The 19,289-nt window shown below is 49.9% G+C and overlaps 1 protein-coding gene across 1 annotated transcript in view; it reads left to right on the forward strand.

The window, feature by feature from the left end:
- CAPN14 (calpain 14) overlaps positions 1-18,629 on the forward strand; it is a 32,989-nt gene extending 14,360 nt beyond the window's left edge. Inside the window, 6 exon segments of the mRNA XM_029231621.1 lie at positions 833-897; positions 2,549-2,617; positions 3,284-3,362; positions 4,002-4,118; positions 5,757-5,918; positions 18,589-18,629. Of these exon segments, the coding sequence (XP_029087454.1) occupies positions 833-897; positions 2,549-2,617; positions 3,284-3,362; positions 4,002-4,118; positions 5,757-5,918; positions 18,589-18,629 (533 nt within the window).
- Positions 18,630-19,289: the final 660 nt, after the last annotated feature.

Genomic DNA, 19,289 nt, shown 5'->3' on the forward strand with positions numbered 1-19,289 from the left:
ATGGAGACAAGGGTCATAGATACAGAATATTTCAAATGTATTTGAACTCAAAACCCTTTCTCTGCAAAACGTCTCCCTTGGAACCTAATTTGGGAAATGTGGACTGAAAATGTTGGAAGTGATAGACCCACCGTGCTCTGCTTACTCCACCTGCAGCTGCAGGAGTGCGTTCCAGTCTTGGTGCCACATTTTAGGGAGACGCTCGCAAAGCAAAGTGCGTAGAAGAGGGAGGTGAGAGTTTAGAAACCATATCATCTGGGGAACCGATGGAGAAATGTTTAGATGTTTCGAACGGAGGGGAGGAGTCGAAGAGGGGACAAATACCTGTTTATGCTTTTCTGGAGGTAGAACTAGGACTAGTGAGTGAGTTTTACAGGAGCTTCCTTTGGAATTAACATGAGAAATTTCTCCTGACTTGGAGCTATGGATCCATGTGAAAAAGTGAGCTCCCAGAACCGACAGGCCATCTGTCAGGACATCTGAGATTGTCTCCCAGTTTGGGTGGGAGCTTGAAAAAGGAGCCCTTTCAGACTGGGGAGCCTGTGACTCTATCGTCCTGTCTGCCCCCATCCCAGCCCTCCGATACACAGGGCCATGTTCATCTGACCTACTGTGAAGCAAAACCAGAATGTTCTCTGCAGGGTTTTACTGTATTACTTGGATGTAGGAATCCCCTCTAAGCCTTCTCTCTCTGTCTCCACTGTTCTCATTCTTCCTGCCCCAACGTAAATGGTGGTCATTGGACCCTATGGCCGGCCTAGACAGCACTGCCTCTTCCTGTTCAGAAAAGGGCCATGCCACGCCCATGCAGACTCTTTCTGTTCCTTCACAGGTCTAAGGAGCGAACAGCCTCTCTTCAGCCTCGAGGCCTGCCAGGGGATCCTGGCCCTACTGGATGTATCTTTTTGGGTTTGTGGGAGGATGCATTCTGCTGTTTGAGAGCTTCGCCCTGGAGCCAGGCGGCCTGGGGTTGAATCCCAACCCTAGCACTTACTAGGTCTGTGATCTCCGACTAGTCGCTTAGCCTCACTGTGCCCCAGGTCCTCATGTGCAGCACAGGGATGGTATTAAAACCTATTCTGGGGCTTCCCTGGTGCCACAGTGGTTAAGAATCCGCCTGCAAATGCAGGGGACACAGGTTCGATCCCTGGTCTGGGAAGATCCCGCATGCCACGGAGCAACTAAGCCCATGCGCCACAACTACTGAAGCCCGTGCACCTAGAGCCCGTGCTCCACAGCAAGAGAAGCCACCGCAATGAGAAGCCCGTGCGCTGCAACGAAGAGTAGCCCCCGCTCACTGCAACTAGAGAAAGTCCGTGAGCAGCAACGAAGACCCCAAAAATAGCAGCCAAAATACAAAAAAAAAATCCCCAAAACGAAACCTATTCTGTAAGATTTGTATATGAATACAAATTAGATAACCCATGTAAAGTGCTTAGGACAGAACTGTCATCGAAAAGTGATCAATATTGTTATTAATAACAATAAGCTTACTTCCTGACAGCGAGGATGAGGCAGCTGCAGGGTGGCGGTTAGTAACAATTCTCCAGGTTACAAGGAGCTTTTACAAGAGCCTCAGGGTCCTGAGTTTTCCATTTGGTGATGGGGCAGCAGCTGCCCCCATCTACAGATCAGGAAGCCAGAGCTTGGGGAGTTCCATGACATGCCGCGAAATCAGCTTTCCTCGTTTTCAACACTGTCATTTTTCTAGCGAACCCTCTGCCTTAAGTTATTCGGAGTTTACTTACCCACGCCACAGAGAGGCACATAGAATGGATACTGTGAGAGGGGTTGCAAATATAAAGAATGTTGGCAGAAACTTGGCAGAGGCTGCGGGCAGTGTGGGATGGTGATCAGGTAGGCAGGCATTGGGGCAGGTCCCAGCCTTGTCAGCAGCTGTATGAACTTGGACAAGATCATGCTCTCTGAGCCCTCATTTCCTCATCCATAAGAGGGAGGAGTTAGTACCTACCCCACCTACTAGGTGAAAATGAAGTTCCATAGGTCAAGTGTATAGCTCAGTGCTAGGCCCACCATCAGGGCTCAAAGAGAGGTGGTGTGTCATGGTGTTTTTGAGCCAGTGTCTCTGGTGCGGGGGTACTTGGACGTGGTCTACAGGGCTAAGCATGCAGCTTTTAACCGTTCCTAAAATGACTAAACATAAGAGGCATCCTTAGCCACCCTGTGCCTGACTCCTTCCGTGAGTTTGTTTTGACAACAGTGAAAAAAAGAGTTACTATTTTTTATTTAAATCGCATCAGACTGGCCATGTCAGAATACCCTGCTTCACTAAATGGTAACTGTCATCACCACCATCAGCAGACCATCCTCTCCTCTCAGTGCTGCTGTGTTCCAGCTCATTCCGTCCTTTCCTAGTAAGGGCCAGGGAGCCCTGGGCTGCACTGAGCAGTCAAGGGAGGCCAGCTAGGGATAGCTAACATCGAATGGGGTGTCCCAAATTGCACATTGCTGTGTGGAGGGCCCATTACTGCCTCCAGAGGTGTGGACAAAACTCCCCTGGCGGCTTTGACCTTAACCCTGCTATCAGCTTAATGCGTCCGGCACCGTGAGTATCCAGGAATTCAGGGACCCGTGGACGCAGCTGATGCTCTGTCAGGTAAGATGCTCTGTCAGGTGTCACCACGCCTCCCACGGGACAGTGCAGAAACGGCAATTCTGCAGATCTATAAGGCACCCCTCTCCCTTTCAGCCCTTTCTACCCAACCACTCACCTAATCTTCCCTAATGTCCTTTTAGTGTTTCCTCCTTTCTCTCCCGAACTCAGAGAGCCTGTTGCAATAGTCTTCTGAATTTTTAAAGCGACATCTGATCACATCGCTTCCTTACTAAAAATTTTTTGAGACTCCCCATGGCCGTCAGTCGAGTTCACACTCTTTAGCATGGCATTTAGAGTCCTTCATAAATTGGCTCCCTCCTACTTTTCCAATCATTACTCACAACTCTCCTCCCGTCTCCTGAGTCATAAGGTTGGAAGCCCTTCAAAATTTGGATGGTGTGCTCAGATTAGGCACGTTTACCTATACCAAGACTCTCCATCCCCCGTAACAGAAAGACCGCCCACTCTCACAAGCCTTAAGGAGAACTGGGAGAGGAGGTGGGATCCTGACAGGGACCCCCTGCCCTATTCTTGTCTAGGCAGCCGGGCCTGCCGGTGGAGCCTCACAGTCAGCAGTCCTGCAGCCTTGACACTGGGGTGTGAGGGCTCTCAGGCGGGGCTTGGAAACGCCTGGCTTCCTTAGCCTTTGGTGTGGGCTCTTCGCAGGAGGTTTTCCACAAGCAAGACACTAACTGCTCAGGGTGCCTGAACTGGGCCCAGCTGCGGGCTGCCATGAGGGACACAGGTAGGCCTGGAGGCGGGTGGGGAGGTGATGCTGCAGGGCGCACACCAGGCAGGGGATGGGGCGGTGGGGGTGAGTGGTGCTGGGCAGGGTGTGTGGCGTCCTGCAATCTTCTAATGAGTAGGGTTACTCCCCAAGTTCAGAGGCCCAAAGACCAGGATCCGTGAATAACTAAACCATTGATTATTATCACTGTGATCACAGCTAACATTTATTGAGGGTTGGCACATGTATACTCGCATTTAATCTTTGCCAACACCCTGTTCTAATCCCCACTTCACAGAGGAAGAGATTGAAGCTCAGAGAAGTTAACTTGCCTGGGGCTTAAATCCAGGACTCCCAGACTCCAAGGCAGATGCTCTTGACCACTAAGCAGACTGCCTCCTGCCTTCAAGGCCAATAACCCACGTGATAAAAAGATCCTCATGCTGGTTGCCTAGGGGACAGGGATGGAGAATGGAGAGACAATAAAATTAATAGGCTAAATAATTGAAAAATTCACAATGAACCGCGTAAAAGAAGATCTTAGGCTATTAGGATTCAGGTCCCGGAAGTGGAGGGACAATTTAAGGGGCCTCAGGTGGGAGGGGAGCTGGATATGAGGTTTCCGGCACCCACGGTGGGAACCCTTGTTCAATGCAGGAATCGTGCTCAGTGATGACGTCTGCCAGCTGATGCTTATCCGCTACGGTAGCCCTGACCTCCAGATGGCCTTCGTCAGCTTTGTCCGCTTGATGCTGCGTGTGGAGGACCTGCAGGGTGAGCTGGGGGGAACGAGGGAGGGCCCGGGCTTCCTCTGCTCTCCTCGTGGATTGCCCACCTGTCCCCAGTTCAAGCACGAGAGAGGACTGCTGCCAGTGCAGGGAGCTCTGGGGAACGCTGGCTCTGTGCCTGTGAAACCTAGCTGCATCTACCCGAACTAACTTATAAAGGAGAAGAGTTCTGAGTGCCCTTCGTTCTGCTGAGTGCGCGATGGAGCACTGTATTCACTGCACTTATTCATTTGTGCATCAAATATGACTGGGCGCCCACTGTGTGCCAGGCATATGTGAAGGTGCAAGTGTTTGTTGAATGAATGAGGGTGATACACTGAGGAGAAAACAGCTCTGTGTCTGACACTGGCTGTCTTCCCCTTCCATTCAAGCTGCACAGCTTTACTGAGCACCTGCTATGGGCCAGATGTGGAGACACTGGAGTCTGGAGTTGAATCATCTGTCCTTTCTGTCGAAAACACATCCTCCGTTTGGGCTGCTTAGAAAGAGACTAATAAAAGCTGGGGTTTCTTCCTTGACCTCGGATGTTCAGCTTATGGAATAAGCTTCTAAGATATAGGGACCCTCAACGTGTATCTACCCTCAATCACTCCCATATTTGAGCGTGAAGGTGGGATGCAGGTGGAGGGGCAATGGTTAGAACTTCTGAGCCCGTACCCAAGCACAGATCCCCAAGGACACCTGATCCCAAGCAATCCTCCCATAGCGACATACTCCACACTGAGAGAGCACTACAGCCATCAGAGTGGCACCTGACGCAGGGCAGCTCACAGCTTGAGCAGAGGCTTCTAGAAAGCAACGTGCTATCATGGCAAGAGAGCTGGACTGAGACCCAAGGTGAAGCCACAGCGCCCCTCGTAACCACCTGTGGGACTGTCAGCACATCACGTTGCATCTCTGGGCCTCGGCTTCCCTGTGTGCGAGATGAGCTGGCTGGGTGATGTCTAACGTTCTCTCCAGCTCTGACCACCTCTGGCTCCTTGAGGAGATCCTCAAGGCCATCGAGGAGGCCTACAGGAAGTGGCAGCCAACTTGCTGGAATTTCACTCTGGGCTTTTCTGTGACCCCACTGGTAACTTCACCATTCTCATCTTCATCATCACCAGCATCACCCTTTTTATGTAACTGGCCTGGGGAGTGGTTTCCCCAGAGGTTCCCCCCATGTGAGTTAGAGGGACCGTTCATCACACCCACACAAAGCTGTCAGACAAATGGGCCCATAAATGTAAACATGTAGACTATGTTCTATTGGATCTCTGCTACCCAGTCGGCCCACACACCTACACACTGCTGTCACAAGCACGCCAAGTTGAATTCATGGGGGACAATTGCATTGAGAATTGAACATAGAATCAGCCTGCATCTTGGCTATCATCATTCACAGGCACCAAGGGAAGTCAAGGTTGATTATATTTCAGGTTGATTTATACTTACCATGGGATGGTGTGGTCCTTCTGGCTAAGCTCTCCATAAATGTCCTGTCTGGCTTTCCAGGAGTGATGGGGGAGGAAGCCCCAAGTCCTGCGTCAGGCTCTAGGACCTGGTGACTGAGAAATGAAGCATCCTTAACTGAATGTCAGAGATGGGTCTGAATAGATCATAATTTTCTTCCTCATTATTCCAGTGGCTGACGATGACTCTGTACTCCTGAGAAGGCTGGACGCTCGTTGGCCCTCACTGAGGACTCTGCATATGGCCCAAGGGTGGCCTTTGGTTGAGACCAGCCCATGCTCAACCCACCTACAGTTCTTCAGGACTGTGTCTCCAGCCATCACCTTCTCGTCTGGTAAGATTTCTTTTCTGCAGATCTCCCCTTTGGACGGGCAGCATACAAAGAGGGAAGCAGCGAGGCAGAAAGATTGCCTTGGACTTGTCAAGACCAGCTCTCTTTCCCTGTGACCACGACCTTGTCACAAGCAGAAACGTCACCTAAGCAATCTGATTCCAGGTTTGGTGTGCTTTCCTTTATACAATACTGACTCCACAGGTGTCCAACTTAAATGACCTTAGACATGCCGCGTTCTCACATTTGGGGTAATAGTCTACGTTTCAAGACCTGAAGAGGGGATGATATGTTTGTAGGCATCTGTACCGGCATCTATAAACTGGTAGAGGGATAGGCTAACTTTTAACTGTCTGGGGGTGGGGCGGGGATACATTGAGCTTTTAAGAACACAGAAAATAACAGAACTGTCAGGGTCGAGGTGGGATGGGCTGGATCTGGCATCTGGGGTCACTGCGTGATCTTCTGCTGACAATATCTCCCGATGGTTGGATTTGGGGGGTGCCAGTGAATTTAGAACACCCGACTTCTTAAAGGGCTTCTGCATGTGATGGGTGTCAGCCTGTTTACTTGACCTATGGGCTATCGGATCTGCTCCAAAGAAGAACAACAAATCCATGCTGCATTGTAGATTTAATCAGCGGATGGTCGGTATATCCGATTTTTTGTGCTACAGTGATCCCTCACTTTCCTGACATCCCTACCAACCCAGAACCCAGGCAGAAAATCAGAACAATGGCCATTTCCCAAGGTCCATGCATTTTACTCATAAGTTAGCAACCCAGAACCATTCATTAAAATTCTATTTATTATTGTTATTATTTTAAATTATTTATTTATTTATTTATTTTTGGCTGCATTGGGTCTTCGTTGCTCTGCCTGGGCTTTCTCTAGTTGCGGCAAGCGGGGGCTACTCTTCGTTGCGGTGCGTGGGCTTCTCATTGCGGTAGCTTCTCTTGTTGTGGAGCACGGGCTCTATGTGCGCGGGCTTCAGTAGTTGTGGCACACAGGCTCAGTAGTTGTGGCTCGCGGGCTCTAGAGTGCAGGCTCAGTAGGTGTGGTGAACAGGCTTAGCTGCTCCGTGGCATGTGGGATCTTTCCAGACCAGGGCTCGAACCCGTGCTGCCAGCATTGGCAGGTGGATTCTTAACCACTGTGCCACCAGGGAAACCCTAAAATTCTCTTTATTATTAATTTACAAACTGTTCTAACAAACATGACTACCTGGTTTCCAGGTCCATAGGAGACTAAAGGAGGAGGTTGAATAGGGGATAAAAGAGTGTCCATTGGCAGAACTAAAGGAAGTTTGACAGCCTGGTAGACGGGCAGTGCGGGAGGAAGGAGCACTTGAAAGGGGCACTTTCAAAGCATAAAAACCTTTATTTATTCCAAATGATAAAATGTGAAGCGGTTTACCGTAAAGTGCCATATGCACTAATGCATGAGGTATTACTGATTTTGTAAACAGTCATCATATAATTATAGTCTTTTAAAGATTTTTATGTCTATCTATTTATCATTATTTCTATCTTTAGACCCTGCCATTTTAAATATTTGGTTTAGTTAAATTATTATTGCTTTGCACCATGAAGGCCGTTTTGCAGAGTTTTTGGGTGATGGGAAGGTCGTACCATTATTCCGTTCATGACACTTGCACATTATTCCATTCATCACACTTGTGTGATGGTTTTGCTTGGTGCAGATGAGATCTGCATTCAGATCAATGAATTCTGATAAAGCTCCCCGTTTGGCTTCTTGGTGGTAGTCTGAGCTGCCCTCCTGTCACTCGTGTGTTAGCCTCACCCCCCCTGAGTTTAGGTATCACTGTAGCAACCCACAGATACCCTGTGCCTTGCCAACCTTCACCCCCACTGATTCCCTCTGTGCCCCTCCAAAGCTGAGTACTGGAGATGAGGGGCAAAGCCATGTCGCCACCCACATATCCCCTCCCCATCTTCTGTCACCCCAGGGCATGGGGGGCAAGTAAGGCTCTAGGACAGGGTAGACCGTTCAAGGGTCCGGATGAAGTTATGCTGAAGGTGTGAGTGGTGGACATCAGTGATTTCCAGAAGTTAAAAGCCAGGTGATTATCATGACCAAGACAGGTGGAAAGTCTGCATTCCAGAAGCCCAGCAACGGAGGAGCAAGCAGTCAGTCCTCAGGTGCCAAGACAGGTGAGTCAGGGAGTCCAGAAGCTAGGGCTGTCTAGAAGTCCAGCCCAAGCAGGCAGAGCACGCCTGGGGGTCCCGTCCTAAGCCTTCAACTCTCAGAAGAAAAGGACTCTAATTGCTAAAAGGACAGTGCAAGAGGGGACTAAAATACCTGCCCTTTATTTATCCTTGCTTTTCTTTTTTCCTTCCTCTCATGTTTTGTACAAAAACTTAGTCACCAGAGAGAGCCTTCTAGATACCAGTTAAGGCCCAGGGCAGGGCAGCCAGCAGCTTACTGTACAGAGCACTGCTTTCCTTCTGTTGTCCCACCGGGTTAGAGAAATGATTTTAGCCTCCAGGATTTCCAAGCTGATGTTTTCCCAATGAAATATATGTTTTAAAATATTTATAATGGACAAAAAGGAAAAAATTAGTTTTGTGGGTCCTAGGTAGGTAAAAGGGGGCCAGCTCTGCCTGGCTTTGTGGAGGAGTAAGCTGTGTGTCCAGCTCTTGGGGAGCTCTGCGAAGACAGCCCTCTGGGGTCACTGGCCCCAGGACCTGAGTTACCAACGCTCTCCCAGAGTCCCGAAGACCGAAGGGGTACAAAATCCAACAGGAATGAAAGTGAGGAGAGGTTGGGCAGGAATATTCTAGCTGTATGACATTGGACCTCAGGTTACTCATTTGTAAAATAGAGCCCAAAATGTCTACGTTACTGCGTCATTATGAAGATTAAATAATGCTGGTATGCTGTAGGCACTCAGTAAATGAAGCTGCTCTTTTTTTCCTTAGGCAGGACAAGTCTTCCTTTACAACCATTATTATTTAGTTTTGTTTTTAAAACACAGTCACTCACAATGACCACTCCTCTGAAACGCCCAAGGTTTCATAACCCATTTCTACTTTCCTCTTCTTCCTCTACTTCCCCTCTCTGAACCTATCACTGCTTCCTTGAAGTGTGGCCTCTGGAGGGCACCCCTCGTCTCCAATGCCAGGCACCTGCAAAAGGGGCCATCTTGTTATTAAAGCTCCTCTCACGTCACACAGACACGGGCTCTGCCCTCCACTCACCTTGAACTTCAGAAGCAGGAGAAGGTTTACTCGTCAGAGGCCCAGGTTGTCAGTGAGGGCTTTTCTGGACCACAGACCAAGCAACTCTGGAGACCATACTGACCAGCAGTTGTTCCAGAAGCTCTGTTGGATAATTTAGATGTGACCTAGAGCTGACCTGACACTAGGAGTGAGAAGGCCTGACAAGTGCACAGCCATGGCAAGGAAGCGGTTACTCTCTGTTAGACCGATGTCCTCACAGTGGTGCTCCGTGCTGATTGGCTCAGCTGGTTTGCACGTGGTGCTGAGGCCCTGGCATGGTGAGGCCAGCTGGGCAGTGGGATTGCATCCCCTCCACCTGTCCAGCCAGCCAGCCGTTCAAACATTCACCCATCCATCAGAAGACATGTGTCAACCTCCTATAATGGGTTGGGCACCGTGCTAGGCACTGGGGACACAGTCATAGTTTACTGGAGTGACAGCTGACGGACAGATGGTCTGAGGCGTGCTGTGATGGGGATGCACAGGGTGCTGGGGAAACACAGAAGACAGGTGCCCAGGCCAACCTGAGAGAGTCGGCGGGAAGCTTCCTGGGGGGTGATGCGTGGCCGTCTTATAGGATAGAGGCACTAGATAAGACAGTAAAGGGAGAACGGTGAGGTTCTAGATAGACGGTGCTGCACGTGGAGAAAAAGTACACAGAAGCAGGGAAGGGAACGGTGTGTTTGGGAAACAGCCATGGTTCCGAGGGGCGGGGCTTAGCTCTGTCGTGAGGGAGCCGGTGAGCGAGTTCGCACAGGCAGGCAGGGGCCCCGCAAGTTCTGTCATGGCATCGGGACCCTCTCCTGAGGGGCTGAGGCAGCAGCCATGGCCTTCAAGCTTGGTCATGAGACGTTCAAGCCCTTCCTCTCCACCACTGTCAGCAGGGTGCAGGCAAGGACCTCAGAGTCCTAAGAACTGAGTTCAAATCACTGCTTAGCTCAGGGGTTACTTCGGAACTTCGCCTTTTTGAATCTCTACAGCCTCGTCGATAAGACGGCGAGAAACATGCTAACCTCACAGGGTGAGTTTCATGAGACAAGATCTGAGCGTGTCTGGCATTGGGCAACGCACTTCAGAAAGTGTGAGCTCAGCCTGATCTTTCAGGTTGGGGGCGGAGCACCTTCCTTCCCACATCTGTGGCATGTGCTGCGGATGAGCAGACACTAGATGGCGCCCTGTCCCCACTCAAGGGCTCCTTCCTGGGTGCTGGACTGCAGGTGACAACTTCAGCCCCCGACCTGGGAAACCCCAGCTGATTTAGAGTCCTGACAGCCTGACTCAGAGCAAAAGGCCCCCTTCAGCCCCACATGGACTCACTCCCCTTTTCTTGCCTCCTTTTTCTGCTCAGGTTTTAACTGATGTACTGTACTTCATTTTACACAGCTCATTCATTTCTGAAAAAGAGCAAACTATGCTTTTAAGCCCTTGTTTCAAATGCATCTCTTTGATGATGCACTCAGTCCACTCACCCTTAGAACCCAGCGCCTGGCTTAGTGCCGAACCCGTGTTTGGTATTAATTGAATGAATGAATGCTTTTTGAAGTAATAGGTGAATCTTGTCATTTAAAAAGTCAGCATCTAATTGAGTTTCTAGGGGAAAATATTTAGTGCATAATGTTTGCTTGGGGACAAACGACTTTCCTCTAAAAGGGTCCCTCTGATGTTGCATAAGGTATAGTTTCACTCTGATGCCAAGCACTGTGGCTTTTCAAACCACCTTTGAAAAGCTCATCAGGCTCTCTCTGAAGACATTCTTCATACCTTGACATTCCAGGGACTTGGGCATCATTTTCTCTCACACATTCAGAATTCGTCCTTCCAGAGGGATTAACCAGTTGAGGAAAGTTCCAGAGACTTTTGCTTTCAGGGTGGCAGTGGCAGCTCTGTGAGTAGTGGGAGGCGGCTGGTCCTGGGCCTGAAGGCTGGTTGTTAAGTCCTCATCTCCGTCCTAAGCCTCGACAGCTTCTCCGGCTTGCAGAAGGAAATGAGGCCAGAACAGGCAGGGTGGGGTGGTGAAAGGAGCAGGCCTCACCTTGGCAGGGAGTCTGGGTGTTTTTTGCTCTCCTGAAGAGCAATCCATGGGGCCTTAGATGAGTTCTCTAACTTCTCAATTCAACTGTTTACAAAAGCTATGTGTGCACTTGGAGGAGGTTGGACTGTATAACTTCTAAATCTGCCTCTGGCTAGAGATAAATTTGCCAAGAGTACAGGCTGGGCTTGAAAAGAGACGCCTGCTGGAGTCCAGCTCCACCATTTACTATAGTATAAGTTACCTTTGGCCAGTTGCCAATGTATCTGTGGACCAGAGGATGGTGTGGATCACGTGTGATCACGTAGGTAAGCTGCTTAGCACTGAGCCAGGCCTCTGCTATGGTTTATTGTGGACCCACAGGAGGGGCTGACTCCACTCTACAGTGGCCCCGCCCCCAGGATTCCCCCCAGGGGAGAAGCTAAGTGGTTTCTGAACCAGGGCAAACCAGAGGCCGTAAGGCTCTGATGCCTGAAACCCAAGCTTCAGTTCTGCTTGGAAAACATCAATTTCGGGGCTTTTGTACAGAGGGTTTGCTTGCCAGATTCATTTTCCTTTTGGCCGAATGAAAGGATCAAAATGATCTTTGTCTTTGTTTTGACTTCCCATTGGCCTCACATCAAGTCTCCCCCAAGAGGGAATGTCACCAAGCTTGACATTCCACTCACCCAGCTGGTGGCCTGATTTGCTCATCAGCAGTAATGACAGACGCAGCCCAGCTAAGGCTGCACAGCGGCAGCAGTGGCCTTACTCAGGCAGAGCGGGTGGACAGGTTGCGGGGCCCCAGCCTGGCGCCTCTGCTCTCCCACCCTCGGTATTGCACACACTTAGAGAAGTAGGCCGGTTCAGGCCCCACAGCAAGGCTGGGCTGTGTGCTAACCCTCTCTCCCATTTTGCATGGTCCGGGGTTCACACAGAACATTCTTTTCCTGGTCTTTGGCTTCCTTGAGAAGGGAGGAATCTGAGATTATTAGAGTGCCTTGGCCATGGCTTTAATGATGGGAGGGCCGTGGAGTTCTCAGGAGGCAGGCACTCTTCCCCTAAAACTGCCCCTGCCTCTGGGTGAGGGAGGAGCTTCTGGAGGGGGGGAGCTGCAGGGAGGTCTCCTGGGGACTCTGGTGGCTGTGAAGGTGCAGTACGGTTTGCAGGCACTGCCTGGAAAGGGGCCTGGGAGATTGTTGCTCAGGGCTGCTCATTGCTGCCCGAGGGCATGTGTGTCCGACACCCAGGCTCCCAGAACTGATGGTATCTTCAGATCGGGCTATGCTAGGAGGCTCAGGAGCTGAGAGGAGAGGTCTGAATTCTGCAAGTCATACTGTGAAAGTTGGGGTCCTTAACGGAGTGAGAATGATCCAGGGGTGGGCTGGTGAAATGGGCAACACATTCGACCAGGAGCCAGATGACATGAGCTTACGTCCCCTCTTCCACCAACTGGATGTGAGGTTGTGTGGCCTCAGGAATTTCATTTAACCTCTTTGAGTATCAGTGTAGTCATGTTCCGATTTGGGATGGTGACTCCTGCCTCCCAGGCTGGTGGCAAAGATTAAACAAGATTGTGAGCACGAGAGAGCTTTGCAAATCGTAAAGTAGGGTTCATAGTTGGGGGTTACTATTCTAGTGGATAGACCTGGAGTCGTATGCATTTGCTGGATTATTTGAGAATATTTGATTCTGCTCTAGAAAATACGAGAAACCAACAAATAAGGAGGATAGATAAAACTCAGTGTAGAAGCACATGGCTTGAGAGGCAAGTCAGACATAGATAGAGTGAATCACCACGTGAATTTAGGAAGGGATGGAGGAGCTGAGTAGGCTCTGAATATTCATGCTTTGTACTAAATATACATGAGGCACCTGAAGCATCAAATATTCAGGATACATCAAACATACACGAGACCCACGAGGCACTCAGTCTCCAATCAGCCGCCCACTGGTGACGCCCACCTGATCCCATTCTAACCCCTAGAAATGCAGATAACTGGCGAGCTGCAGCTGTGCCCTGCCATCCCTGCCTGAGGCTCACTGATAGAGCACCTGTATGGTTGGGCCCAGAGCCTTCGGTCTTTTGCTCAAAGCCTCAACTCTGGTGCTTGTGGGCACACCGTCAGCAGGAAGGGCTGATGTGGCAGAGGGACAGGACACCCGAACATTCTGTAGCCCAGGATTCAGTGGTGTGGACCTTCCATAACATCCTAAGTGTGTTCACTACCCCGTCTCTCCCTGCCTTGCTTTTCCCTGTTTTCAATTGATCCAATCAACCACGTGAGCTGAGGCTCCTGCTTTTTGGTCCGCAAGCCCTTCTGTTTGGTGACTTGCTGGTAGAGGAGTCGGAAGACACCCGTGCAGCAAGGTAATTTCCCCCATGACACCTGGGACCAGAATGGGGAGCTTGGGGCTGGGGGCAGGACGACTGCGTGCTTCCAACTCTGTAGCTTGGCTGCTGAGGTACGGGTGCCGTGTCTACACGCATGGTGGGTGGAGCGGGCCCCTCAGTTCACCCCTCCCCAGCAGCCCTCGTCAGGTGGGTCAGCTCCCATGCAGAGGGCTGAGCAATGCCTAAGACCACACATTGTGGAGAGGTTCCCAGCGACCCTGCCGCTTTCTCCCCTTGTCCTAAAAGGACAGAAAGTCAAGTGATTTCAGCAACCACCTGACAGAATCTCATGCTCTCCTCACTGGCCTGACCGGTGTTCCAACTTTCTCACCATCACCTTCCCATAGCCTCTTCTGAAAGTCATCCACGAGACACTACGTGTCTGAGCGCAAAGAAACCTGGGTTAGAGTCCCGCCTCTGCCATGTACTAGCTGTGGCATGTAATCGAGTCACCTAAACTCTGGGCCTCGGTTTCTTCATTTGTAAAATGATGCCTGACCAGGCACTTGTAACAGCTGATGTCTGTTCAGTAACCCCAAGCACAGAGAAGGCAGGTAGTTCTTTATTTTATTTTACTGTACTTACTCTATTTGGTTTTATTTTATTATTTAGATTTTTTTTTTTTTAAATAGACATATAGGTGCTGGCCTAGATACTAACACATGGAGATGAAAATTCAGCTCCAGTTCTTCAGGAGGTTGCAGTCTGCTTGGAGGAAAATACAAGAAAGTAGCCCAGCGTAGGGAGCAAGAGCACACCTGGGGAGCTCAGATGGACTTGGGGAGTCTTGGAAGAGTTCCTGGAGGACGTGGTACTTAGTTTGAACGCTCAGAGACGGATCCAGGGACAGAAGGGTGAGCTCAGTAGAAGGAAGGGTGTGGGAAAGGACAGAGTATTAAAACGTGGATTCGTCAGGAGACGGATGAGTGCTATAATGACAAGTGGCTGCAGCAGGATAGAGGGTGATTTGGAGAGAGATTGTTCCAACAGCTTAGCAGCGGATAGATTGGCAGGAGTAGAAATGGGAAGGAGTTCAGAGATTGTAAATGACCTACCCGAGGTCCACAGGACGTGGTAGGTCCTCATGACTCAACTCTTTCCGGACCTCCCGCTCAGGTTTCTTAGAATCCCGGAAGGGCCTGATAGGTGCCTTTTCCTCCAAGTTGCTGTCAACCCACACCCTGGTGGCTGCAGATCAAGCCACTCTGGAAGGGAGGGGAGGGGAGGAGGCTGCCCCGTGCAACCTCACATCGTCAGAGACCCAGACAAAGGCCAGGCTGAGCGTGTGATGGGGACAGGCAGGTGTGTAGAGACAGCTTCCCCAGAGCCTCAGGCTGCCCCAGCCGTCCTTCCTTGGGAGGGTCCTGCAGGAGGTAAAGGAAGAGAGGGGAGGAAGAGGAGGCTTCACGGGTGACTTCAGAGCTGCTTCTCACTCCTCAGTGTTGCCTCGGCCCTCTCCACGAGAAGGCATTTTGTTTCAGAAGCAGACGGGGCATCACTGAACAAGGCAAGGTCCCCTCCTAACTCCCACCCCTCTGACTCACACTATGCAAGGCGAGCCCTCCGGGCAGCGGTTTTAAAAACCCCTTTTTATTACCATGGAAACTTACTGAACGTTCAGGGGGCTGTTGGACCGGGGGCTTCCTTTCTAGGGGATGTGGAGGAAACCATCTTATTGTACGGGTATCAATCTGGGTCATATCAGGATAGAGAAACCACACAGTAAGGTGAATAGGGGTCTTTTACATAAAGACTTTTTAACTATAACGGGGGATTGGAGTAACGAGAGACGGGGTAGTAAAAAGTAACGAGAGGGCTAAATAATGCCACAAAAGCAGATAGAAGGGCATCTGCTACCCCTAGGCCTGAGATAAGAAATAACTCCCTTTCCCCACCCAGAGCTGATCCTTGGTGGAGAGGGCACGCTGTGGTTCCTGCACGGCCGAGAAGCCACTGGGGTGCAGGCAAAGTGGCAGACTTGCTGGAGAGCTCAGCTCTGGAACTTGCTCAAGTTCTGCCCTGCAGAACCTGCTGGAAATCTGTCCTCCAGGGTGCTAAGGAAAGCTGTTCATGGGACGGTGTCTCACCAGGGGCACTTTTCATGTGTACTTCCCTCACGCAAAATACTGAAAAGGTATGAGTTCGAGGACCGAGATTTAATCAAATTAATCATTTTTACTGCTTTATCAGAGACATTCTTAAATGAAATTGGCTGTTACCCCCCTGTTCTCCTGCAAATGTGCGGTGGTGTAGAACATGATGGCAGGTACGGTTGGGAAGGAGTGGGCTGAATCTAAGGCGCCAGCTGTTTACCTACCACTGCTTCTGCATCGCCGCTGTGAATGTCAGCACAACAAGAAAGGACAAGAACAGTTTCGTACTATTATTCAAATATTTTTGGCCCTGCAGGGCCCCTGAAAGGATCCTGAAACCACGGGGGTGCACAGACTACCCTTGGAGAACTGCTGAGTTGCTGGCTTGGCCAAGCCCCTAGACTAGGAAATAGGGGTAGAATTTAAATATTGGTCTCCTGGCCTCAAACCCTGTGCCATTTCCACCAAAACTGTCGGGGTTCCCAGTAAACAGCCCACCTCTTCTTTGTCCAGATTCTTAATAAGTTGAAAAATAAAATAAAACTAGGGTCCAAATGTCATCTTTTATTACAAATATAGACCAGGTTGAAGGACGTAGCATCAGGTCTGCCTGGAAATAGACTGTGTGTGTGTGTGTGTGTGTGTGTGTGTGCGTGCGCGCGCACGCGTGTGTGTGTGTGTGTGTGTGTAGGGCTGGGGAAGGCGTGGGGAGCATTGCCCAGAAAGACAGAGCCGAGCACAGGTGGTCTGCAGCCCCTCGCCCCCGGGGAGGTAGAGGGCAGGGCTGAGCTGAGCATGGTCAGTTACTCCTAAGACAGAGGAGTCTTCGGCCTTCATAAGACAGGGAAGAAACCCAGCCTTGGAACAGGAGTCTCAGATGCTTCCGGCCCTCGCATTCCACATTCGAGAAGTTTTCCCTCCACCCCATGTCTGTATCCTACCAGCCAAAGGCAGTCTCTGAGTAGCCATTTCCCAAGGTTTCTTGTCATTTCTCAGATATGTTCAGCACCCCTCCTTAATGCCTTTGTAACTTTCTGTATCCTAGATCAAACGTAATCAGATGCTCTTTCAGACAAATAAAGCATGTCGGAAGTCCCCTTATTAAGAGGCAGTGAGGTTGAGGAAGAGAAGAGACCAGCTTCTGGCTGGGCCTCTGAGGGTCTGTATGGCGGTGGGACTTTCGCAGTTCAAGACGCAGCTGGTCAGATAACCCGGGTCAGGGCACCCGGAAGTGATCTGGGCAACTGGGTCCCCATCACCATGCTCATGTGCTTGTAATGTATCCGGGGAACTCATCCATCTGAAGGAGGCCCCTTTAGGGTGACCAGAGGCTTGTGTCCATCCTCCAAGAGGCACTACATCTGGGAACCTGGAAAAGCAAACAAATCATTAGACGGCTAAACAGACTTAAAGCCCAGGAAGTGAGACGAGTCTGGGCCGCTGCAGCACAGGCCTTTCTAGTGATTAAATCTTTGCGCTGCCAGGTGCGCGCTCCCGTTTTCCCCCTGGTCGGCGCCCCGCAATGGCGGACAGCTCTGCGTTCTGGCTGCGCCCTGATCAGCCGTCAGTGACTTCCATCCATCTGCTTGAGCTTGTGTGACATCATCTTCATCGGAACACAGTTAGCGTTTGTAGCAGGCCGAGCTAAGTTTACAGGTCATTTTCTGTTGATTGCGTTTTTGAGTGGCTGCTTCTCTGAGTGTCCGAAGAGGGCCAGTAATTCACCAGTGTGCACTCTCCCAGTTGCTCCCACAGCCCAATTTACTCCGGGGAAGATTTCCTTTTCGACACTTGATCCGCGTCAGGAGTGTGGATTCCCATTAGGTCTGATCAAAGAGATCCTCTGTGATTTGCCCTGCCCTTAAAGAGCCGCCCGTGTTGGTTTATTTCACTAATAGATACTGCCTTTAATGTTGCTGGCAGCCTGTGGGAGCTTAGATTAATATCCTTTAAGCCGAAAACAATAGAAAGTGTGCAGGGGCCTTAAGCAAGACCAACCTTTGAGTTAAGAGTTTGGGATTTTGAAATGGAAAGCTTTTCCACCCCTCACAAAGAGTTTTTTTATTTAAAGGCAAGTAAACAATTAGATGTTGTTAATATGCGTTTCGAAGTTAATTTTTTAGAAGAAACAAAACCTTAAAGATAAACCCCAGGTCTTTAACTTCAAGTGTGAATTTCTCCCTCAGAACCCCACGTTTATGAAGTTTCATTTGGGGAGTATCTGTTCCCCGCAACTTGGTCTCCAAATGGTTTGTAAGAGCTCTCACTATTAAAGCCCATTCATAAGGGAAGTTGTCTTTAAAGGAGTTCAGTTTTGCTTCAAAACTGAGTTTCTTGATTGTTTACTTGGTTTAAAAGAGAGTACTCTGGGGTTTGGGTAATTGACATGCTGTAGAGGACCTGGTTAACCTCCTCAGTGTGTCTTACCAGTGGGACCTTACATCAGATCTCCTGGAGAGTTTTAATCACACAGTTCCCAGGGGCCTGTAGATCACCCTCTTCATTTAAACATATGGCACTTTCGGGGCATGACACGTTCTCCCAGCTTACAGATGATGTTCTGTTGGTTGAACTGTAGAGTGGCTGCTTCTCTGGGTGTGCAGGGCGGCACCTTCATTCACCACTTAAATCTGAAACTCTGCGGCCAAGACATGAAAATCCAGGTTTTCACAAAACCCGCATTTTCAGAAAAAAATCACTGAAATGATTCTGACATATGCAAAGATCTGATGTGTTTCAGAACCTACTAACTTCGCTTTGCCAGGTTTCATTTGTTCCATGCCTCTCCAAGACGGGCTCTGGAGATAGGCTTCCAGTTCATACCCGACTCATGCCAGGTACCCACCAGCATTGGCAGCACCGACCTCTCGATATAGAGGAAAACGCTGGGCTGTTTGTACATTTCTTCATCCTTCCTCCTGTGCCGCTCTCTCAGATCTGCACTTTCTCCAGAGCTCCCCACGTAAAGGGATCTGAAGATACTGAATCTGACCTGTTGGCAGAGTGTGTACCTTGCTGAGAAGAGGATGAAGCGAGCATTTGGCTTCCTGGTGCTGGCATACACATTTTAATTTTAGGGTCTTCATCTGCTTTGGTAGATAAATCACAAACATTTCCATGAATAAGCACGTCTGTTATGCAAATTGTTTTCCGTCTGCTGGTCTGTTGAGAATAATGTTCCATAATTAAAACAGCTATTTACTTATGGGCAAATCAGCTTTCTTACCACCTCCTCCATTTGAGAGAGGCCTCCAACTGCTGCAGGAGCCCTCGTGTCTGGAAGGGCTGGAGGACTCTGTCTTTGTGGGCCTGTGGTCTGAGTTGGCAGGTCCTGGGACAGAAAAGGATTCAAGTACCGTACGTTACTCATTTGTACATTTATTCCGTGAGTGTTTATTGGGCACCTACATCATGCCAAAAACTGTGCAAGGCTGGGTATTCAGAGATGAACAGACCCAGTCTAGTTCTCCATAATTCACAGTCTAGTTAAGGAGAATTAAATTCAGCATGGTGTTCTAATGAGGGGTAAGTGTAAGGGTTCACGTAAGTCCAAGGAGGGTCCATAGTCCAGGATCAGGAAAAGCTGCCAGGCAGAGGTGACGTCTTCTCACTATGCTCCAGCCATGCTGGTCTTTC

This window comes from Monodon monoceros, unplaced genomic scaffold (genome assembly GCF_005190385.1).
Source record: "Monodon monoceros isolate NGI ecotype Baffin Bay Population unplaced genomic scaffold, NGI_Narwhal_1 Super_Scaffold_19, whole genome shotgun sequence".
In the NCBI taxonomy this organism is placed as follows: Eukaryota; Metazoa; Chordata; class Mammalia; order Artiodactyla; family Monodontidae; genus Monodon; species Monodon monoceros.